The 25,507-nt window shown below is 34.1% G+C and overlaps 1 protein-coding gene across 8 annotated transcripts in view; it reads left to right on the plus strand.

The window, feature by feature from the left end:
• Positions 1 to 25,507, plus strand: part of Cadps (calcium-dependent secretion activator 1) — a 794,056-nt gene that overhangs the window by 668,990 nt on the left and 99,559 nt on the right. For 7 of the 8 annotated variants that reach the window (XM_081761521.1, XM_081761520.1, XM_081761523.1 and 4 more), the window contains 4 exons: positions 12,890 to 12,996; positions 20,563 to 20,738; positions 23,637 to 23,657; positions 25,251 to 25,439. In XM_081761521.1, coding sequence (XP_081617647.1) covers positions 12,890 to 12,996; positions 20,563 to 20,738; positions 23,637 to 23,657; positions 25,251 to 25,439 — 493 coding nt within the window. The remainder of the gene's footprint in view (positions 1 to 12,889; positions 12,997 to 20,562; positions 20,739 to 23,636; positions 23,658 to 25,250; positions 25,440 to 25,507) is intronic. The other variant, XM_081761522.1, reaches the window with a different exon arrangement.

The following is a 25,507-nucleotide window of genomic DNA, read 5'->3' on the forward strand; positions in this document are numbered from 1 at the left end:
CAGATGTCATTTTTCTATGTGCGTGCTGTAATACCAGGTTTTCATTTACTATTAAAAGACTGCCTAGACCGTTATATAGAGCATAGTTATTGTGCACGCTCGAGGAGAGCATTCATATTACTGATAAAAATAAAATTGCATTGTGGAACATTTGGACTGAAAAAGGGAAATCTTGATTTTCTGAAGGGATTTTACGCTGCTTTAGGTTGGCAACACTGACAGGAGATCAAAGACTAAGACTTTTTTGTTTTCTTTTGTCGATCTCGAAATACGATCTCGAATTTGCTAATTATTTATCGTCAAAACAAACATTTTATTTTGCTTTTCTGTCAGTAAGGTGCTGTCACCTAATGGGAAGTAGTAGAACTAACTCGTGCCTTGCATCCACTAAAAAATTTCATCATCTCCAGGACTAATACGACCATTAATAAGGGATACGTTATCAAGGCATCCACATGGATGTCACTGGTTTGCAAAGGGTTAAAAAAATACCTATTTAGAAATATATATAGTTTTCACCAGTGAATTGAAAATATTTTAAATTTAATTCAAAAGGCTGTACTTTGCTCTCTTGTAAAAATGTGCATAACATGTTTTCTCATCCTTGTATAGGGTTATATTATACATACTTCTGTTTGACAGGGTATATCATTTATGATATTGGCAATAGAATATAAGAAAAAGATCATTTTTTACTTCAGTTTCATGATAAAATATAAATAAATTTGCCTAACCAATTATAGATAATACTTTTGAATAAAATACATATTGAAAAGTGAATATAAATTTATTTTGTGTAAGTGAATTAATAATTACCGCTAGATATCCCCCAGTTTATTAGTTGTCGTGTTGGGTCTTCCTTTCTAGCATAAAATATATCTTTAGTGAAAACTCACAGCTTAACAAATACATGTAGAACTCTAAACAACATTTTCTGTACTCTGTATTACCATATTATACCGTGAAAGATAATTATATGTGCTTAATATATTCTGTTTGTACCACACAATACTATGCCATGATGCCCAATAAAGGTCAGTGTTCTGTAGTTTCTCAGCCAGGAATGGAAAAACAAGGACTCAGAAATAATTTTGATTAAACCTAGTGAAATAGTCTATATTTTCCATAGTTTTTTTCCTTGATCAGCGATTATGGTTTAACAAATAATACATTAAAACTTTTCAATAGAGTTGAAAAAGCCATTTATCATGTGGAGAATTTAGAGAAAATGGAAATGTCCAAGAAACTTGTCTTCGGAAAATAGATTTCACAAGAAAGAAATATTAGAAATGTATCCCATAGAACAGCAACTAAGGAGAAAGAAAAATTGGATAGAAATCTACATGTTATGAAGATAAATTAATTATAGATACCAGAATAAAATGAAGTATAAAAAGGTTTTTGTTGTGTGACATTCGTTAGTAAATATATACAATAAAATTTACAGAATATGTGATAACTAAAGACATAGAGTCATTTTCAGTACATTTAATAATCTAAAGATGGAAATTTAATGAAAGAAATACAGAAATAAATTACCGTGTACAACAAATAATATAACTGCAACAGCATATGCAATTGTACAGTATTTACTATTGCAAATGGATGACATATGTTCGAGCAAAATTGACACACAAGAAAAACACGTAAATTGTAAGGCGAGAGAATTTATTTGAAATCCAGTTACACGAGGAGGCAAAGAAGTTAATGAATCATAGCAAATGAACCTTCTAGATCTACTTTTCGCACTTTTCTTCGTAGCTCCATCCATGTTCGTTAAGCACCGTTTGATCTGTGAAAAAGATGCTTTGTGGTCTTAGCAGTCCAACCGTTTTTATAGACCAGAATCGTAAACTAGACGACACTGGGGAAGATTGGTCGGGTTCATCTGGGTACAACTGGCACATGATTGTCCTACAAGAAGGGCACAGTTTTCTTGGCGTAGTGGGAACTTGCTTTGTGGACCAAAATACATAATTGCTGTCCTGGTGGTTTGTTTATAAGAATGGTAGCAATCTCTTTTGCAGCTATTCCTTACTGTACAGATCAGCGTTGATGGCATTGTTACCCCGACTGATGAATCCAGATGACAAACCACGTTCAGGACCGGCAATCCACACACATCCAGACTCTTGCTGAAAACGTCTCAGTTCGAACCTATTTTACCTCAGAGGGGGGTCTTGCTAATATTTGATGTGTAGAAGTGCTCAAAATTACACTTACTGACAGTGAAATAGGCTTCGTTATTCAGAACGATTGTTTTTCCTTGAATTAAGTCCACTTAAAGCACGGCACTATTTTTCACCACATATTCGTGTTCCTTAGTGTACTTTGAAGCCTTTTCCGTTTTACTTACTTTGATATCGGTCTTTGCGTGTAAAGTTTTGTGGATTGTTGAAGCTGCACAATTAAACTTTGCAGCAGCATCCCTCAAAAATACATCATCTTTGTGGTCTATGAACTTCAGAACTCTGGTCAACTTTCTTCCCTTGAACAGAGCATTCTGCCCTCCACTTCCGGCTTTACTTTTGGTGTTTCCTTGTTTCCATACCTTTTAGTTATTCTATGCACTGTTTTCTGTATTTCCCTTCAGTTATAAAATTCTGGGGAACCGCTAATTTATCCTTCTGTGTCACTTTCAGGTAGATGGTGGTTGATAATACGTAACTTGAACTAATGTTCATATTCCACCTCTCCAACCACTACACCTTGCGCACATGTGTGCTCACTTTGACCATGGAACAAACAATACTAACCTCTCACTACACAACGGCAACTAACTTGCTCTGCCTTAAGGCTCTGATTCGCCGTGTCAATTTTGCTCGAACATATGTTACATTTAAATTCTTATGTACGGTAGTTTCACATGAAAGTATTTCGTAAACTTTGACAGAAGAAATTAAAATGCATTGGTAACTTGATTATTAAGTTTGATCATTCTAGTTTTATCAGATAATCTAATGTCACCTTGCTTGTAAGGAAATTTAAAAACCTCCGAGTTCAATGAAATTGTTATTTGTAAGAATTGCTATTAAACATGATAGGAAAAGAATAAATCATTATAATTATTAGTAACTCTGCTGCTTTTTTCATGTTACTTTGTCAGCGATAACAGATATTGAACCATATAAACTTGTGATACACCAAAACATAGAGAACATTACCTTAGTGTAGATATTTTTTAAAAAAAATCATAACGCAGTCTGACTTTCGCAATAATCAGGTACTTATGGGTTATATGGTTAGATTTTAATACATATTTGATCAACGTCTTGTTATAACCCTAGTGTCATGGAATAAAATGTATTTACTCCACGATGACTGAGTAATGCAGAACTCAAATCTGATTCCTGAAGCCGCGATTGTCTTTTTCCGTTCGGTCCCTGTTGTCTTTGTGATAGACAAGTACAGCGTTCGTTGGTTGTCTCGGAACATTCCTGTTTCCATGTACTTCACTGCCTTTTTCGATCGTCACCTTTGTCCAATGAAGTATTTTCAGTGTACAAAAGTGATCATAATATACTCTAACAACATAATAATTATAGATTATTGTTATATATTTAATGGAGTAGAAGAAGATATTGGAAGTTTTTCGCAAATCCATATCCACAGGTCATTTATTCTATGGAACTCATGATGATATTAACATTATAGATACCGTCAAGTAATGGGTATAAGGGCCTACAGAACCTGCATTGACAGAAAGAACAGCAAAAATGGGGTCTAGTCGAGAATGGTTTATATCCTACATAAAAGAGACCCCATTTTATACTAGTGCCGGGAAGTCGCGATTACTCTATTGCCACCGAGATCCATTGCTACATTATTCCTGTGAATGAACATAATTTCGTTGATTGAATTTTAAGCTCTTATATACAGGACGGAAGTTACTTTGAACAATGAGAGCTAAACCTTGGATATAAAAGAGCTCTACAAAACTCACAAGTAAGAATTGGAATTAAACATACAATCCTGTGCACCGAGGAAAATGATTTACCATTGATCCTTTCTAGCCAAACTTCTTTTACTTTGTATAATATTGTGATAATTATAAGATGATAAGTGGTAAAACCAAAATGTATAACACATAAATGCACATTATGATAATGCTACTCGCAATGCTAACTTCCAATCAAGTGAATCACATTAAGAATTTTCTATAGTCATGTGACTAACAGCATGAGTTTTGTTCATTTGGTTCCAGTTTTTATCACCGTTTGCACACAAAAGCTTAGATTAAAAACACACACACTTTATTCTCACTATGAACAGTAGATCTTGTTTTTCATGATGTCTTGTAAGGTTATAAAACAGAAGTTTAAGAAAAGTATTATGGTCATTAGATAAATGATGAATGACGGAAAATGAAAATTAAATTTAAATTTGCATAGCATAAATTAATGTCATCAGCAAACATTACATACCAGGGAGTTTCATCCCTTACATCTTGAGTTATGACATCATTGATATTGTTTAAGACGTACGGGCTTAAGGCTTAGCCCTGGCGTAATCCAGCCCGAGCAGGGATTTGGCTTGTTAATTTCACACTACTTACTTGGTTCTTAGCTCCTTTGCACATATCTTGGATTATCCTTATGAATTTCTCTGGCATTCCTTTCTTTTTCGGACATCTCCATTCTTCCTGACTTGGTACTCTATCGTCGGCCTTTTCCGAATTAATAAAGACCATATGCAAACCTTTTTCGTTTTTTGTGAGGTTTTTTTTTACATTTTGTCTAAGGATAAAAATTGCTTCCGTTGTAATCTTTCTTAGCATAAAATTCAAGTTGTTCTATTGATGTTTGCTTCCGTAATCGCCCATCTACTTTTTTTTTTTTTTTTTTTTTTTTTTTTACAAATTTTCACCTTATGTAACCGTATGTATTGGTTCCTCTGTAGTTTCCACAGTCCTGTACATCTCTCTTCTCGTTAAAAATGGATACAATAACACTATCCCTGCATTGACTTGGCATTCTTTCATGCTCATAAATTTTATGTATCAGATCCCATATAATATTTCTACCTCTGGCCCTAAAATCTTCCATGCTTCCTTCTACTGATATGCCATATAGATTTATCGCTTTTCCCATCTTCACTTTATTTAATGCTTTCTTTAGTTCTTCCTGCCTTATTCTTGATGTTGCTTCAAAATTTGGAGTTTATCACTGAAAACTTTTCACGAATTTTCTTCCATTTGAAAGGTTTTCAAAATAACTGACCCATCTTTCTTTGATTCTGTCTTCATTGGTAGGCACCAATTCTCGATCATCTTTCATTTGCCTAATATGCATAATATCCATTGTTGCCTTGTCTCTAGTTTTTCCTAACATGTTTAGCTTCTTCACTCCACCTGATGTTTCAAGTTTGTCATACATTTAATCCAAAGTTTCCGGTTTTACTCTAGCCACTGCCCCTTTGCTGCCCTACTAGCCAACTCGAAACTATACTTATTCTCTTCTATCCCAGAAGTATCCCACTTTTTCCTTGCTTGTTTCTTCGCGTTAATAACTTCTTGTACTTCCTCGTTCTACCATCATGTCTCTACCACCATGTTTCTTGCACGCAAACGATCCCCAACTTCCCCCTTTCTATGAGATCTGCAATCTCTCTTCTTTTTCCATTCATCGTCCTGATATTAAGTGCTCCCACTGTTAACCTCACGTGGACTAGCTTCCTTAACCGAGCTCGCCGTCGACTCCATAGCCCTTCCCCATTTCTCACAGAAGTTGGGCGAAACCTCTGCGTCTTGCCTACGTAGTACGCCCAAGCATTTTCTGAGGTTTTATTTAGAGGACCCATCATGATGGCTTTGGCGTAGCTTTTATGACTGAATGTCTTCCCTGACCTCAACCCTCCTCACTCTAACGGGCTTGGTACCGTCACCAAGTTGGGCTGGATCACCCCCTAGCGGCTCGTGTGACCACTATGTCTCCAAAAATGCATCTATTTAGGGAGAACTATATAGTACCGATTTCCGACGTGGGCTATAGCAATGGCCAAATAAAAAGAGAGTAAGTGCAAAGATTTCACAGTTTCTTATAAGACAGTCCATTGTAATATGCATCCACTCTCAAAAGCCAGGTCGAGCTTCTTCGTGGCTAAGTGGTTAGCGTGCGCGTCTTTGGTTCGATTCCCGGCGGGAGTTCATGTGGTTCGGATTCCACGTTAATCAGTAGGTTCCGTCTTGTATAGCCTCGCTGCTGAAAGGAACGTTAAACTCAAAATCAACTCAACTCAACTCAAAGGCCAGGTCAAAATCACCAGAAGAAGCTACGAGCTCTCTAACACTCTGGGGACGTCATTGCTAAAGTACGGCAATATGTCCCAAAGAGAATCCACCATCAAAGTGTAAAATAGCTGCACATGTCCGACGGTCACAAACAACCGTTAATCACATCATCTGTTGGGAGCTAGGTCTGAAAATGACGCGCAAATGCTGGTTCCATACTCTAACACCAACTGATATCGTCAACGGAGAGTGGTACACAAACGTTTGTATGAGATGTGATGAATTGCATTGTGTCATCACTCTAGATGACGCGTAGGTTTATTTAACCGGGTCAAAATAGGTGCGTGACATTTATTACCGTCCTGTTGACGGAAAGGAGCACATACAGTGGATTTGCACGTGCAAGAAAAAGTTTCCTCAAACTTACCAAGGGTTATATGGTAGTGGTTGGTTTCTATACCAAGGAGAAGTTCCTATACATAGAATGAGATTTAACGTAAAGGTAAATACTTCTTAGTATATACAGCACGTCTTAGATTCCATATACCGCTAATATGTGCTTATTTTATGTGGTAATGAGACCACCAAAGTCCTCATTCACCAAGACAATGCCAGCTGTCACACTGCCAAAACAATTATGACTGCATGGCTCGTATGAAACAGGAGACAGATATCAAGGCTATCCCATTTAGACATCCCTGTTAAATTGAAAAATTCATCATCCATGAACTTTAGTGCTTTTGGCTTATTAAAATGGAACATCACAAAATGTCGATCCACAACATTTGAAGGACTCTGGAAAGTAGACAAGGATGAGTGGGCTAAACTAGACCAAACTGTACAGAATAGAAGCTTCCTTTAATGAAAGCTCCGATGTCATGCAGTTGTTCATTGCCAGGGTCATTACACTGAACATGATCGGTGTGAATGAAAGGTTTTACAGCTTAGGGCAAGCAGATGCAATTCATTACAATAAGGATAAAACAACTGTGTGTATATTACAACTATTACACTATTACATAATATTAGTATTTAGCTCTGCCTTTACATAATGAATCATAAAGAATTTTGTATAACGTGTGAGTGTTAGTGGAAAAGCTTCAAATATGCGAATTTTAAAAATTATTTCTGGTTTACAAATAAATTGAGAAGGAAATTGAAGGCGATAAAAGTGCGTCTGTAAATGCTGTGAAAGCTTCAGTGTACAAAGTATGAAACGCTGTTGTCATTGTCTCTGCATATACGTTGTAAATTCCCATTCACAGAAATAGCGTCGTATTCTACACTTTCGTATACAATTTCAAACTTTGTTCTGTAGAAAATAGTAACGTCTGTAGTTCTGTGACGCCTTCTTATCACTGCCAAAACAGAATCGTCCAGACACTATTAGACATCATCACACGAGTGCCAACTATTGAGGAGAACATAAAATTGTAAGGATGAAAACTATTTCTCTTTCACAAATAAAATAAAAAGAAGACCTTCAAAGTAATAGTTCATCATTTATTTATTTATAAGGCAAAACTGTCGAGTTCAAGAATTCGAGAAAAAATAAAGGTCAGTTAATTATTTCTCATAATGTAAAGTGGTGTAACTCTAAATGCGATTGAAACTGTCAAGGTAATCAATATCAACATTTTTTTCCTTCCTATAATCAACTTGCTACAAAAATCGATTATACCAGACAATTCAAACCTCGTAAACCGAATAGGTGAACGCAGAACACCTTATCTGCTTTGTCGCAGAAAAACTAAAAGGAGTACCATGGTTTACTATTAACATCATTAATGGCAAGATTTACCAGGAATACCGTTAAGATCATAATCGTTTTTGATTTTCTTAAATATTACCGATGTATTCCATTGTTCTAAAGATTTTAATTGCATTACACATACCTCTTATTCATGCTATTGCTATTCTAGTGCCCAATAGATTGTTGGACAGATGCTAAAACCTGATATAAGAATGACTTGACTGAAATCGGTTTGATAAACTTGCAAAGCCTAGAGAATGAAGCTAATTACAGCATGCTTTCCGTAAGGAAACAAGAAGTGGTTAAAAATACAGATTTAAGTTTATCTCAGCCATCTCGGTAAGCTGATCTTCAAGTAGCTTTTCTGAGTTTCAAGATACGATGAAGATATTTCCACGATATGATGGATGACCAGACCTCTCCCAGGGGAAAGTCACTACAAGATTGGTCTCTGATAGCACAAGTTCCGTTTCTTCTCAATTTCGAACAATCCAGAATTAAGCTAGGTCGCCATGCTGCAAAAATCTTGTAGCTGTCATTAAAAAGATCTTGCAGCCCTACAATATTTCTTTATGTAAACGTAGTCTTGAAAGAAACATGCAACATTTTTTTTTTTTCATCTTGCAAGAAGTCAAACCATGTGCAACTTTCTGTGTCGTCTTGCTATCTGCTATCGTCTTTCCACTGACATAAAGAAAAAAAAAAAACAGTTTCGCCGCTTCCGAAACGATGGATTCTTCACTATTTGTACACTAGAGTGCAGTGCTGCATGGGTGGAAATATCTTTTTTTGCTTTCAGAAAGTTGTATTGTGTAAACAGTAAATAGAAAGATGGGGTTGCAAGATTTTTTAATGACAGCTACAAGATTCTTGCAGCATTACAACCTAGCTTTACTAAAGAGAAACAATACTTGACATTATTTTAGCTTCCATATAACGTTGGCCTGTTTGTGACTTTCGAGTAGTTACGATATTTTATGGTTCCGAAATTTGAGATTTTTCTGAGTATGTGTATTAAAGTTCAGATTGGAAAGTTAAAGTATTTGCTTACCTTATTATTGTATGTATTGCATATTTATCTCTTTCAAACAATTCCCAAAACCATCACCCTGGATACAAGGTGTTCAATAATTTTCACTGCATTAAAAAGTTCGTAAATTTTCATGTCAAGTATAGCAGCACTAAAATGACTTTCGAGATTATAAAAAATTAGAATTACTCTTCCACATTCCTACAAACACCAGATAAACGTGGTCAACATGGCCTAACTCACTGCAATGGTTAGCATGAGTGGTAGACAGGACCTAAATCTAAGCTAGCAGCTACAAACAGCATCTTGTTAGGCGAAAGTGGTTGTGGTGAAGCTACACCAGAACAACATTGGATTTGATGTCAAAGATTCGACTTCTATATGAGGATAAAGTGCTAACATTCACAAGTAGCAATTTTTTGTCGTAAAACAAAAGGATCAAATCTGTTTCAGAAAACACAAACTGAAGTGTTTAATAAATACATTTCAAAACAAGGAAGAATAATGCAATTGATTTAATGCAAGTTACACTAGCATTATTTTTGAATTTAAACATTATTGTGTTGTTATTGGGATTTCATGGATTATCCAGATCCATCATATATGATGTGAAATTTAAGATTAAACTTAAATTATCTTAAAACCATATTACAGATAACAATAAAACTATCTTAATATCAGACTGGAAATATTTTGGATAGCTTCGTTGGACAATAGCACTAAGTGCAAGGTCATCTGAAAGAACATACTTATTGAATGCAACATATTAGCTAAGCAAACTAATAGTAATTCCAAAATATAAATAATAGTTGAACATGTCTGGTATATTTATTGTTATTTGTTGTTTACTGGTGTTTCTACTGTTTCTTTTGGATGAATAATGTTCAAGTTTTATTCACTATCGCTTACTATGAAAGCTCATTAATTTTTATTCTTAAACGTGGCAGGAAATTATATAGAAATCCTTCCTTGTTTTCTCTATCAGAATGAGAAATCGAGAGCAAGAATGTAATTATGTGAAATGTAATTAGTTATAAATGACCTATGCCGGAGATATTGTTCATCCTGCTTGCTTCAAGACCAATTGCAAGGTTTGTGTAATGAAGGAACTTCACTTCGCTTCCCATGCAAATTTACGAACTTCAACAATATTTTCTTAGTCATATCTAACAGTCATCTTTAACCATTTGTATAATTTCAAATCACTATTTTATTTGAAGATTTTATATTGGTTATCATCAAGAAATAAGAAGTTGTTATAAGAGCACTTTCATCCAGTACATCGAGATCTATACAGGTTTTGAACCGCTATAAGCACTGTGTAAGTAATCACTGAACTCCAAATTATATTGACGATACGGTACTGATATGATATGGTTGTACTGATACGTGTTAGCGTATCCCTGAATATAAAATTAAACTAAATCAGTGTACCTTAAAAAAGAAGTATGCGATAATCATCCTCCAGTGCTTTTGTATGGATGTGTAACGTAGACCTTGAACGAACAAACAATCTAAAATTACGCAAAGAGCAATGGAAACGCTTATGTTAAGTATAGGTAGAAGAGATAGGAAGAAATGGAATAAATTTGTTTTGACACAAAGCTAGACTACGTGATCAAGACTACAAAGAAGCAAAAATGAGATGGGCTTGTCACAGAGCTACCAGAACAGATGAAAGATGGGCAAACATGTTCTGTATTAGATTTCCAAGAGATAAGAAGCGACCTAGAAGATAGCCAAATGCAAAATGGGAAATATCGGAAGTTTTGCTGGAACCACGTGGATGACAATAATTGTCGTCAGAAACTTGTAAAAGAAAACGGAAAGTCCTTTATCCAATAGTGTGTTGATGACGACTGGATATGCTTGGGGGTTAAAAGAAGAAGCTGAAGATCGAGAAAAGTGGAAGAAACATTTCCAGGCCCAAACCTAAAATTAAGAAGAAAAAAAAGCTCATTAGTCCCAGGACCTGCTAAAAGGCAGAATACTTAATAATAAGGTGAAGCTATTAGTTTGTACTAGTCTGTAACTGGACTTGTTTGAACTAGAAATCTTGAAACGAAAACAAAACATATGAAATCGCATGTGCCAAATTTATGGCTGGTATTTAGAACTTACACAGAAGAGCGAAAGTGGTCTATTCAGACCAGGAGTCCGTTTCCTTAAATAGAAAGTGAGATTTTTGTTCTAGATTCGGGATACACTCAAGAAAATTAAAATCTTCTGTCTAAAATGTCTCCTTTGTAATAAAAATTACAACTAAAAATGTAAGAAAAGATATATCTCACACATAGGATAGGACTTATTCACACCTTCTGAAGTTGAAGGCAGTGAAAGACAGTGAATTGTGTCAAAACATTAAATGCTGTGATAACTAAATCCTGAATGTTCTATTACACGGCGAAATTTTCAACTTCAGAAGTAGTCTATTCAGAGTGGAACTCGAATTTAATAAATGCAATGTGGTAATTTTTTTTACCCAGTCTCGGGATCTAGGGAAAAAAAAATAGACACTTCTGTTTCAAAGTTTTCTCCACAGTGTCTTCTTTGATCTCAAAATGACACTGAAATGTAATCCCTTACGTAAAACTCTTTTCATCACACTTTTTATGCTATTTCAGGGACAAACGAGACACTGTCAGAAAAAGTGTTTGAAATAAAACTTCCTTATTTTCTTACAAACGTTCCAAATTTGAAATATATCAACCACATTCTATTAAAAAAGATTTGAGTTCCGGCCTGAATAAAACCACTTGCGATCTGACATAAAAGTTCAAAATTCAACAACTAAATTTGACACGTAAGATTTAAACATGGTGGTTTTTGTTTCAAGAGTCTGTGTAATATCAGCCAAATAAAGGGATTGATATGAATTAAGAACTTCACCCTATCTATCTATATATATAATAGTATCAGGAAAATCTCTTGCTATTTGTCAGTGTGAAGGAAACAAGCGTTCATGCATATCATGGATCAAAATGTTTAAACTGTCATGGATCACTCACAAATGAAACATAGGCCTTTAAATGAAATATAATTATTGAGGCAAGTAGTCGTCTGACATGTAATAATGAAAGAAAGTCAAATACACATACACGCCTTATTATGAATTTATTCGAGATATTGAAGAATTCGAATTAGATTTATTTTATGTATCTACTGATTCTGCTTGAGTAAGGTAAGTAGAAAATAAAGATCTTATTCGTAATAGACGGCAGAAAAATCATGAGTGTCATTATTAGAGGAGTTTCGTTCATGTCTTTCTGCATGCATGTTGTTCTCAGCATGTTCTGTATTGTCATTTAAAAATGGTTCTAGAGAAAATTTGTGATCTCTGAATTACATTTACGCATGTCGCATGCAGTTTCTTTGCTTCCTGGTTTTATACATTGTTGTTATTTATTTTTATTCAAATCTTGCAATACTCACCTTCGAGGCAGGCCTTTGGGGAATTTTCTCTCAAATAAAACACAATTACAATTAGAAGGTTCATCTCATCACATGATCATTAGCTTTGTTACTATAATTTTCAATATTGAAAATCAAAAATTAATTTCTCAATAAATACAGAAACAATAACGTTTTTAACAGTAACTTTATAAGTATCATTTCAAAACCAAAGGGCAGAAAATGCTATTTTGTACATTAAACTGAAATTATTTTCAGGGTGAAACGTCATTATTCACACATTTTAATTGAATAAAATAGTCAGAGGGGATGTAAAATGCACCATCAAATCTAAACTATCTTAAAGTTACGTTACAAGAAAACGAATAAAATAACCAATAAAACAGTCTTATATCTCTTGTTTGCTTTCTAATGATCTGGTGATGCACCTAGTATACCACTACAGAGATCAAATATTCATTTTCAGGCACCAGAATGGCATAGAATGACAGTTCCCAAAAATGCTCAGGATCAAGATTTAAGGATAAAAATAGCATGCAGAATGGACAAGCCTTTGAATATGAAACACTGTGGGTAAGAACTTTCCTATAACCACGTAGAGATATTTCAGTATAACGTGATATTCGTGTTCTCACAAATAATTACTTTTATTCGTTTGTGTCCTTGAGATACTTGTAAATATTTTGAATGTTTTTATCACAGTTTCGTTTGCGCCATTGATGTTTTTTCAAGTAGCTAGCTCCTGAGTTTGAACAACAGAAGCACAGAAATCATATAAGGAGACCCATGTGGATGTATGGAAAGTGATCGATGGTTTTGGAGAATGATTTGAGGATATTGCATTGTCAGCTAATCAAGACTTTAAAGTAGAAAAAACTTATATCTTGATGCCGAAAGGACAATTCAGAGGCTAGACTCATATTTAATGAACGTCGTCATTTGAAGAACTAAATTCTTTCCTTAACCACAATATTGAATACTCTTACAAGCAGATGCATAGTAAACTAGACTGATTGTGGTAATTACATTCTAAGTTTATAATCCAAAGTAAGTTGGAATGAGTAACAATTCATCCATTTGTAGTAAACTGTATGACATGATACGAACATGATCTCTTACCAAGGAGGGAGTATCTGGAAGAAAACTTGTATATATATATATATATATACCTTTAGCAAGTTATATGAAAGTACTGAAGATATATTATGAAGTTAGATAAAAATAATCACAACACAATAACAACAAACCTATGACTTGCTTGAAATGAATAATCTTGCAAATTATTAAAGCTTGTCCTTATCAAACATAAAGAGATTGGTGGTGTTTTTCAAATGTTCTTCAAATAATGTTGTATTTAATATACTTGATACAATGACTTTAAAAGTGTAGTACAAGAATTCCATTATCTTTGATTATATGAAGTTTGTGCTCCCGAAAGAAACAAGAAGCTAAGAAATTTGAAGCCATTCACCAGGAACAGGACAACAAAGTATGAAAAAGTCACCTAAAATATACGACAAGCCACCTAAATATATTAAATAAAAAAAGAAAAGAAAATGTGTGTACAATTTTCTTTGCTGTGCACTGAAAGTCTTTTCTATTGAAAAGTTGTGGTTATATAATTTCCAAACTTAAAATTTTCAGATCAAATTAAAAATGGTAATTTTTTTGAAAATTTAGTCAAATTACCATAAGATTTTAAGATAATGCACTTCTTTGCTAAAGAAGTAAATACATAAGATGAACAACGTAATAAATATTATTTTCGTTTACAGTTATTGTGATGATATATTTTATTTTATCGAGAATAGCTGCAATTTATCAGTTTCTCTTCAATGTCTTTTGTATCTTCGAATACTCTTTTAAATTATGAAACGTTATTTATTGACAGCGTTTACAATGGTAATTCCAAAAGTAAGTTTCTTTATGTGTAAAATATTCACATTAATATAAGTATTCTTGTATCCATAAATTAATTTTATCACAACTTCTGTGTTCATGAATATTTTATGAAAAGATGGAAAGTATACTCATTCTGAAGAGTATTAAATCTAAGAATTAAATCTCTGTTACAATCCACATCACAAATAACCTAGGAAAAGTACACTCCATTAAGCTACTGTGTTATTTTACTAGTTAATTGATAATAACAAGTTAATGTAAATATTTTTTCTGTCTACGGTGCTATATACTAATAATAGTTTTTAAATACTGAGCAAAAAAATATTTATTTCAGGTATATATCCAAGAAGAAATATTAATCTCTGTTAGACTGTTGAAGTATGTTTTCTGTAGAGTGTTAAGAAAGAGCCAAATGCACTTTAATAATAGCAATTATTATAATCGTATTATTTATTTCAACACAAACATGAACAATTATATTTCCTGAATAATGGAAACAAAAGTAACACAAGGCACTTTTTAAACCTTAAGCTGAAGAAATAAAATCCGTTAATTCTTCATAGCTTCTGTGGTTACGAAATATACATAACTGGAGTTTTTCAATCGTTTCTAGCTAAGAGACTAGTAAAGCTTATTCTATATTGTCTTGTGATTAAAAATGTAAAGAAATATCTTCAGTGAACTGTGTAGTTACCGCTTAACCCTCAACTAGTGTGGTGGACGTATGTGATATGAGTGAGGTGAAATTTTCTTTTTTCTTTTTTTTTTTTTTTTTTTTTGTTATAGAATAAGTATAAAATTTATTACTTTTTTTAATATGTTACCATTACTTATTATGTAAATATAATTCTGAACCAAGATAGTTATTGAAAAGCGGAATACTGACTGCATAAGTGTTAAGCACATGAAGAAATGTATATGTTTAGTAGTGATTTGACTGAAACTATATCAATTTAACGATAACTATAATACGCGCCAGAAGCAACGTTTAATGACCTCACAGATAAAGAGATCGATAGTCTCGTTATGGTGTTGAGAGATTTAGCTTCATATCACCACACACCTATAAGTTGGTTGACTTGGAGTTTACCTCAGCACCTAGACTATATGCGACGTGGACCTACAGCTTAAGAGGCCCTATCACGGCGAAATTAAAATACCGCTAATTTTACAGTACTTATGTGATATCTTCAAATAGATAAAAGATAATCGAAATGTAGAACAAGAACTCACCAGACAATATTATTTTACATAAGATACCGTTATCACGACTCACTTATCTGCTTTCGATTTCGAGCCATTTAGAAAATCGGCATTTATTTTCGCGTTTCTAAATGGCTGCAAACGGAAAGCTACTAGGTGACTCGTGATAACGGTACCTCATGCAAAGTAATATTGTCTAGCACTCTCTTGTTCCACATTTCGATTATCTTTTATCTATTTAAAGATATCGCATAATTACTGTAAAATTAGCGGTATTTTAATTTGGAAGTGATTAGGCCTCTTAAGATGAGATCGGAGTCACATGAGCTCCCACCGGGAATCGAACCTGGATCTCCCACGTCGAAGACGAATACGCTAACCATATAACTGCGAGGGAGCTGACATATGTCTATAAGTATGGAAGATTGTTCGTAATCTGAAATTAATAACATGACGAAAAAAATAGAAATAGTACCATTCGTTAGTTTCTAAGATGCTCAAGTCTATTCGAGAAGTATTACGCTTGGAAATGATTGTAAGTTACATGAAGTAAGTTGTTTATGTTAATTACTATATCTGAAATACGTATTTGAATAAAATTAGTTCTTATGTTGTTGAGATGTGGGAACGCTGACGAGATGCATTCTATCATCTACTTCCTCCTTAAAATATGTGCACAGAAGAAAGTTCCTTAAGTGATGTTTGTGTCTGTCTTCCTATCTTAGTTATTGTTAAGTGTTTGACAAAAGAGAGGCATTTGTAACAGTTGTAAGCACACAAAACTATACATTAACGCTTCTGTGTCGTCGACGAGTTAAGAACATTTTCTCTTCATACTTACTTTGCAACTGATACCTGTTGGCGGAAACAGATCGCGTGATATTTCTTCGCTGTGATGTGGCAAAGTGATATTATAGCTTCTTTAGTTTCCTTAATTATATCTTTCATGTTTTGTGTTAAGGTGAATATTTATTATCTTTTTATTTATTGTGAAATGTTATAATCATTTTCATAACAATATCAAAATTCAAAGTGCTACTGTCCTATAAGTTGAATTTCAAAATGCTACTATAAAACGAACATGGTATTGGAACATACACAAGTTTCTCTGAGCGTACAATTAAATTTAAGATAGTGTAGATAGAATCTATATCTGAAAAATCTCGTTAATACTTCTATTACAGTATCTGTGTTTAATTGAAATAAAACATGTAAGTTGTATAGTTAGACTGTACTCATGACGCTGTCAGTACTGCATTTATTTGTGTGCGAATCATAAATATCAATAACATGCAATTTAATTAAAATCTTAAAGTTACAGCTGCAAATTATTTCCGTATAGATATTTTAGTGTATAGCATTACTTTTTCATGTTTTAAAACCAATAGCCAATAGCCTTACAAGGTACAAAGCAAATAAAGGTCTCCTCCATGTCTTCTCCAAGATGTCAAGTTTGGTCTAAATCGGATGAGTTCTGTAGATTGTGTACGATATATACAAGGTGTTACAAAAATGTGTCACAATATTTTGGGAATAGATTCCTCACATCAACATAAGAAAAAAAGTTAATATGGACCTGTAGTCAGAAGTGCATAGTTTCGTAGTTACAGAGTGCCGAAAACGTGAAAAAATGAAGTTTAAAGGTCCATAGTTCCACTACTATAGGACCTATCGTAGTTGACTCGAGACATCACTGAGAAACTAGTATGTGAACTATCCAAATATCCATCTTTCAGAACCTCCGGTACTTGCACAATAATTTTTAGAGAGGCTGTTTGGGAATACTTGATCACTCTCAACCTACCTCTAAAAATTGATGCCCAAGTACTGGAGTATTCTTAAACACGGATATTTGGATAGTTCATATACCAGTTCCTCAGTGATGTATTGATCCGACTACGACAGGTCCCCTAGTAGTGGAGCTATGAACTTTTAACCTTCACTTGTTTCACATTTTCGGTACCCTGTAACTCCGAAAGTATCCACTTTTGAGCACAGGTCCAAATGAACTTTTCTCTTATTTTAATGTGAGGAATCTGTTCCCAACATATTGTGACACATTTTTGTAACACCCTGTATATACTCTCTCTGTGGTTGTGATTGATTTTTTTAAAAAATCAAATGAAGGAAAAAATAATGAATTAATACTATCATCTGATAGATGTATTTCTACGGCTACATACAGTATTTTTAGAAAGTGGTCCTTTTCTTATTGTTATAAATAAAACATACAGGGTGTTCAGAAAGTAACTATTCAAAGCAAATATGCATGGCCTGGATCAAAATGATGTCACACAAGACGTTGGTCTTCAAACAAACCAGACCTGTGAACAAATACAAATACCTGGTCAAATAGGATTCAAATATGGTTCAAATATGTTAAACAATGGAAAATGTGTTACTAATTCACAATCATATCAATCATCACTTAGCACACCACAACATGACACTGCATAGTTACTTTCTGAACACTCGGTAGTTCCTCTCTGTGTTAAAAGAAAAGAACCTTTTCTGTTTGAACTTTCTCTGAAGTATTTCTGGACCTGAAGATAAATATGAATGTAAAGGATTTCGTTTAGTTCCATCTATACCTTTGCGTTCACATTTACCTTAAGTAATCCTTTCGCTTTAGCAGATTCAAACAAATTTATTGGTGAAAATATTCAGGTTTGAACATAGTTTTAGACTTCAACTTCGGAGATTGTTCTTGGTATGTTCATTTTGTGTAACTTATTCTAGACATGATGAACTACTATTTATCGTGTTTGTTACATCTCTCTCCCTCTCCTTTTGTTTTTCGTACCATATCTTTGTCTAAATCTGTAAATGAAAATTCCATTCCTTTTCCCTTACATAAACGAGAGCAATACTTTTGTTTTGTTCTATTTACATCCCACACATCAACGAGCCATTCCTTATTTCAGCTTAAAGTCAAAATCCATACAACAAAGACAAATACAGGTTAGAGCACGAAGTTATCCGCAACTTGCTTTTTTAATAAAACTTTCAAAAGAATGTTGCAATAAATATATTAAAACAAAGAGTGCACTGTGGAGAAATGTTCTAACGCAGTACATGTTCAATGTGATCGGCATCTTGATTTTGAATTTCATTTAAACGAATATTAATGTTATTGGTCATCCGATGCGCATATTTTCCATAATTTCACTGCACTCCTGAACAATTAGTCTTCTGAGCTAGGAACATTTCAGAAAAATCTTTTCTTCTGAAATAGGTACCCTCACAGAAAATAGTCACATGGGTTTAGATGTGTGATCAAGATTGTCCGCTATGAAACTGGTCTGGAAACCTATCTCAAATTATCTACATATTGAAGATCTCGCGGAAGAAAGCAAACATAATGTTTGCAGTTTGCACTTGCACTATTCCGCATAAATCACTGTGTGTTGATGGACAAAGCAGTAGCAAACAGCTGTATTCCAAATTTATTGCGTACCATGATCAAGTACTGCTCACTGTTTACCGTTTCTTTGAAGAAAGAAGGTCCAATCAATCCATGGCTGTAAACTGCGACCCACACTGTAATCCTCAAAACATGATGTCGTTTTCCATTAAGGAATCGCGGCTTGTCGTTAGCACAAAAACGCACGTTTTCTTTGGTATCCAAACAATCCAAATGAAAGTGTTCTTCACCAGAAAGCCAAATGTTGTTAATAGTTTGTCGCTTACCCTCAGACCAACAAACTAACATTAGTCTCTGCTGCTTGTTGTCGTGTGTGAATTCCTGCAGAAAGATCAGCTTGTACGAATACATATGAAGATCAGTTTTCAGAATCTGTTGAACAGAACGTCTGGATATTTCCACTTGCATTGCTGCATTTCTAGCCAATTTCCTGAGACTCCTCTCTATTGGAACTCTTCCGCTTCGATATACTGCGGTGAATATGCAGTCTTCCGTCGAGGACGATCCGGTTCCAATATTGACCCTTCAAGAAAAAATTTTTAATATAGTCTGTAGATTGTTTTGTTGAAGGGGGCTCACCGGAACTGAAATTGTTCTCGAGAACGCTCTTGAGCCACAACAAAACTCTTTGTTTCGTGAAGAAGAAAAAAAAAACACGATTGATAATCGCTGCTCCATTGTAAGTCTCCACTTGTTAGCCACCTTTGCAAAACTAGCAATTTAGCGACGACGTCGTAAATTAGACTTTCTTTGGTTATTTAATTGTTTCTCCAAACTATAATTCTGCTACTGTTGCAATGCAAAAGTTTATTCTCTTTCCACCTGAAACGATAAAAAAAAAATAATAATAATAATAATCATAATGCGGCATCCTGTATATTATTAGACCACACTTCGTATTCATTTCGCGAAAAAGAAGATATTTATTTAGTTTCTGTGAACATTAGAAAATGTATCATAGAGAGTTATTCGACAGTACACATTTCAATTGCTCATAAATAGTGTACTTTTCAGAATAGATTTTTGTATACGTTGTTGAATGGATTTGTTTGTGTCATTGCATATTGCTAAACTATCCCTATCTTAATTCAATGTAAAATTTATTCCAGATTATTCAACAATATTTGTGTACGTCTACTGATTTCTTTCCCTAACACTTTGACTCCTACATTTCATTCAAAACTGGGTTTCCTTATTTAATGCACCATCCAATATTTACTGTAATTTACGATTCCATTAGTCCTTTTACCCTTGAGTCAGTAACGGACTGTTAAGTTTCCAACACTTTTCTTTCCTATGTAATAAATCTGTATTTAATACTTAATATAGTCAGTTTAAAGTTAAGCTTTTAACTACTTCCTCTTCTTGTGAATCATAAAACCCAAGATTTACTGAATCTTCTGGTTCTTACTGTATCATGATTGTGTTTAATGATTTATGCTAAGACGTTGTTACTTTAATTTTTGTGTTAATTTTCTGTACATTGTAGTTCTTAGGACAATTCTGTTTTAATATAAGTTCCCAGTTTGAGCTTACCTACTAAATTCCATATGTCTTTTAAACTTTGTAAACTATAATCGTATTTGACGAATTTTAATTTCGTTTTGTAGGTATCTCTATGCGCTAGGAAAAGCTGTTTGGAAAAAGTGGAAGAAAAGGTACTATGTATTAGTTCAAGTTTCTCAATACACATTTGCCATGTGTAGCTACAAAGAAAAGAAGTCTGAACCTTCCGAAATGATGCAACTTGACGGTTATACCGTTGATTACATAGAGCCTGCTAGTGGTATGTATCTCTTAATGAAATTCATAATTTTAGGATTTTTTTTTTTTTTTTTTTGAAAATATATTAATACTATTACTAACGTATTCATGGTGTTTTTTAAAATAAATTTTAATGGTTAAAATCATCAAATGAAAGTCTCGTCAGGAAACATACTCCGTCAGCTTAAAAAAGAAGCACTACTTTTTTGTTATTTAAACCAGCACTATTACGGTGTACACCTCGTGAAGGAGTTTGATTGCCACTGTGTACATAATATGTATATTGAAGTTTGACTTTTTTTTTAACGGATCACCAATGGAGTTTGCCGCGCAGCCGTCTGCCTGTTAACAATTCCCTGCACTTCTTCATGTCTATCACACCCTACTTGAGAAATATGATGTGAGAAATATGATCACACCCTACTCGAGAAGAGACTGAGGGCGGCAATGCAAATTTTAATTGCACGTCACCCCCAGTCTTTTATCAACAATGCATTCCCCCTCACCCTCCATTCCCCACTAAAAAATTTTAGTCTTACCATGAACTGCTTTTTCATTATTTTAAGATAAAAATAACTAGAACTTCAGGGGACCTTTCGATCTCCTCCTCTCGACTTCCATGCTTTTTTCTTATATAAATAAAAGGCTTACATTTTTAGAACTTTTATCTAATTGTTTCACTGCCCCTCTCAAAAAGGCAGAAAAAGTTGCTTTGCAAATACGTTGAGTATATAGGAATGAAATACAAACAAGTGTATTACCAGTTTCATGGTTGGAGTAGACACACTTATATGGAGAGAACAGTATTTCTTCATTAACTTAGGACAAACCTTTTTTGTCTTTTAACATACGTATAAGTAATTTAGATTGCTTTAATATACATTACCTTGACATAAGTAAACGGACATCCGAAAAATGAGTATCTGGCTATTGCTAGATACCAAAGGCATATGAGAAACCACTTCTGATGCTTAAATTAATACTTGGTCGAGTCCCTTTTACAGCGTGTAAAGCTTCAAACATATACGGTATTCAGTAAATTATCAATTACATGCTTGACAGGTGATAATATTCGTCATAGAGTGCCACAAGTAACTGTTATTGTACTGTTTGTGCAAATGTAGTTGTAGAAGGTGCCAAACATTTTCTATAGGATTCACGTTTGAGGATTGTGCGGTCCACAGGATACTTTAAACCCCATTTTGACTCTTCCAGAGGCTGGACAGATTTTCCCTATGATATGGCGACACGTTATCCATGAATTACATTGCGTTCTGCGCTAGTTTACATGTTTCAAAGAAGGGTACTAATCCACCTTGTAATATCTCGATATATTTCGCAACATTGATACGTTCATAGCAAAAATTGAGGTTTGAGGTTACTACGACGAGTTTTTTAAGTTGCACCCACACAATAATACTTACACTGCCATATTTTATTGTGGAATGATAAAATTGTGGTTTATCAATTGCTTCTACGTCCATTGTCGACCGCAGTTCAAAAACTGATGCGCTCCTTCGTGGCTAAGCGGTTGGCGTACGCGCCTTTGGCGTAGGAGACCTGGGTTTGATTCCCGGCGGGAGCTCATGTGGTTCGGATTCCACGTTAATCAGTAGGTCTCGTCTCATATAGCCTCGCTGCTGAAAGGGGCGTTCAACTCAAAATCAAATCAATTCAACTCAAAATCTGATAAAACTTTATTTCATCGTAGAATACAACGTGCTTCCAAAGTGTTGTGGCTTGATGCACATGACGATGGCCCAATTGTGTCTTCGTGTCATTTGTGTTTGCTTGAGCATAATCTATTCCTTAGTGATGTGTACGTACGTTCCCGTAGCTTGCAAATACCACTGTGCTGTTTGCGTTCCGTTTCAGCTACATTACGATCATATAAACAGTTACTAACGATACACGTAACAATGCACTGTAGGACACTGACTTCTATGACATACCCCATATCCAATATATGCGACCTGTAGTGACTATATGAACTCCTCATAGACACGTCCGTGCGCCATAATACCGCTTATGCTGCATACTCACTTTACATTCATTGGATGGTTGTATTCGTTCGGTGTTTCTACGAAATCTTGTTTCCTTTCTGGTGTTTGCTTGTCAAGATAGTGTATATAATAGCAATTTTTTTGTCTTACATGTTAGAGCTAATGTTAATTTAGAATCAAATGATATAAAAGATGCATCTTATTTTATTGTAGACTCATGCCTAAGGAAATAGTCACATACTTAATTAATTTTAAGTGTTATGTACAGTCAGAAACAATATTAAGTATAGGTTGGAGATATCATTTCTTATACCTTCAACCCATCCTTAATATTGTTTCTGACTGTACATGTAAAGGGGTCACACTGTAAATGTTAAAAAAAATAAATCAAGCACACACTCTGTAGCATGTTTTCTCTGCCGCATTTTAACGTGTTTCTGTTCTTCTGCTCCATCTTACAACACAAGACTTTTGAAAGGCAAGAGAAAAAATTGCATTATGTTTGAACATAATTATATGGCCATATTCAAAAACTCGAAGATTGATAAATTGTCTATTTTTATTTACTTCCAAAATTATGGAGGAATTTCAACACGGTTTTCTGTAAATTGAACAGAAAATGGTTTGTTTAAAGTGGAAAACTATGCGCTTAAAATGTCCTTGAAATCGATGTCAATCAGTAACAAAAAGGAAATGCAAGAAAGGAAAGTCCCTTTTTTTGATCGTGACTGTACATAATTAACTGAATTACAACGTAAAGCATTAGATTTTTAGGTATATATATCTTTAATTTTCAAGTCATTTTCAAATTAGTACAAGAGTTTACATTATCATTAATTTATATGTGTAGGTGTGTTATTCAACTCTTCTTTGATTTTATTATGTAAGTAAGCATAATTTTCTATTTATTTTTACAGCAAATCTTATGGTTGGGATGGGTAAGTTTTCTCTTTCTCTAACCACTTAAGTGCATGCTTCTAGTGTTAAAAGAAATTACTGTCGAATGTTATATAATGGAACATAAGATTATGTAAACTGTATATACATAATTGCTTCTGGAGCTCTTACATTTGTCTGTTGGCGTTATATATATATATATATATATATATATATATATATATATATAAACTAACCAAATAAATAATGAACCCCACGTTTATTTCAATGTTTCAAATATGCTGAACGCAATACATTAATTTTTTTTCAGTACTTTGAAGGGGAAAATTTTATTGCGTACAGCTTTTCTCAGTGTCTTCATAAAGCTCCACAATATATGGGATCTAATATTGTCATCCCCTTCTGGCTTACAGTAAACCATCAGAGAAGCTCATGCAACGGCGAGTCCGTGCAGCTAGTTTTACATTATCTTTCAGCTTTACCTAAAGGATGTGTAATAATAATAATAATAATAATAATAATAATAATAATAATAATAATAATAATAATAATAATAATAATAATAATAATAATAATAATAATAATAATAATAATAGGACCTGTTTTCGTTGTCATTATTATCATTGTTACTCTTCGGAGAAAAAAATAGAATGAGAGCAGAGAATAAGTATTTTTTCCCGATATAGAATGCTGTTTTAGGAAGTAGATGAGATTGGAAGAATAGCAGAAAGAATATTTATTTTGTTTGTTCTCTAGCTAAAAGATCAAGCTGGTATCAAAAATCTTTGCATTTGGGCTTTTGGCATTGGTTTTAGATAGAGGTGGGAAGACTCGAGAATCTAGTTCTTCTAAGTAGGATATGCATGTTAAATGGTCTTGAGCATTTCGCAATGGACTATTTTAGAACCCATACTTTTTTCAGTTTCTGACGATAAGGTCAGTATAGGAAATGCAAGGTCTATATTTTTGTACGAGGAAAAGATTATTTTGTATGAGAATATTTGGAACACATGATATTTTAGAATTAATAGTTCTACCCTGACTAGGTTGTTTATTGCATGGACAAGTTGTTTGTAAATAAAGCTGGTGGGATACCCTCGATTGGTAAGTGGTGGTGTTAAGGTCTTAAGGTATGTTCTAGAAAAGTGGTGAAGCAGATGCGTGTTGCAGGAATAGCCAAGGCATAGTATAAAGAGCATTTTACGTAGTACGGATGGAAGCTTTTGAAGTAAAGATATTACATGCTACTGGTGTATTTGAGGTTTACGTCAGCTTGAAGGCGTCCATCCTAAAATCTGTCATTCACGCCTAGGAAGATGGCGATGTGGGAAGAGACAGGCCAGATGGATTTAGCAAAGGAACTACTATTGTAATTCTTTCAATGTAGGTTGCCCATAGACCTGGAGTTAAAAATACCATCTATAAATCGTAGTCATATCAAAGGTTTTGCGTTGCAGAGTCCAGAAGCTTTTATTCTAGGTATATCATAAAAGTTTTGGTTAGGATGAAGCTATAAGTATTGTTATATATACATACTCATTGCTACATGTAGTATATATAGTGAGAGAGAAAATTACCATAATATATACCATACATACAGTAATCTTCTATATAATGTTTGTTTCTTTTGACAGACCTGGAAGGAGGGCGTTTCTTTTTCAACGCTGTCAGAGAAGGAGATAGTATTTTGTTCGCTAGTGACGATGAAAATGAGTGCCATTTGTGGGTGATGGCTATGTACCGAGCGACGGGACAGTCTCATAAACCCACACCTCCTGTTACACCAGCAGGGAAGAACTCTACCATATCTAAAATACAGGGAGGTAAGTACGTTACGTAACTCATTTAATAAGTGATATTGAATATGGTTCGAAATATACCCGAATATAGT

Source organism: Thermobia domestica, chromosome 6, assembly GCF_964235325.1.
Source record: "Thermobia domestica chromosome 6, izTheDome1.hap1.1, whole genome shotgun sequence".
NCBI classification, from domain to species: Eukaryota; Metazoa; Arthropoda; class Insecta; order Zygentoma; family Lepismatidae; genus Thermobia; species Thermobia domestica.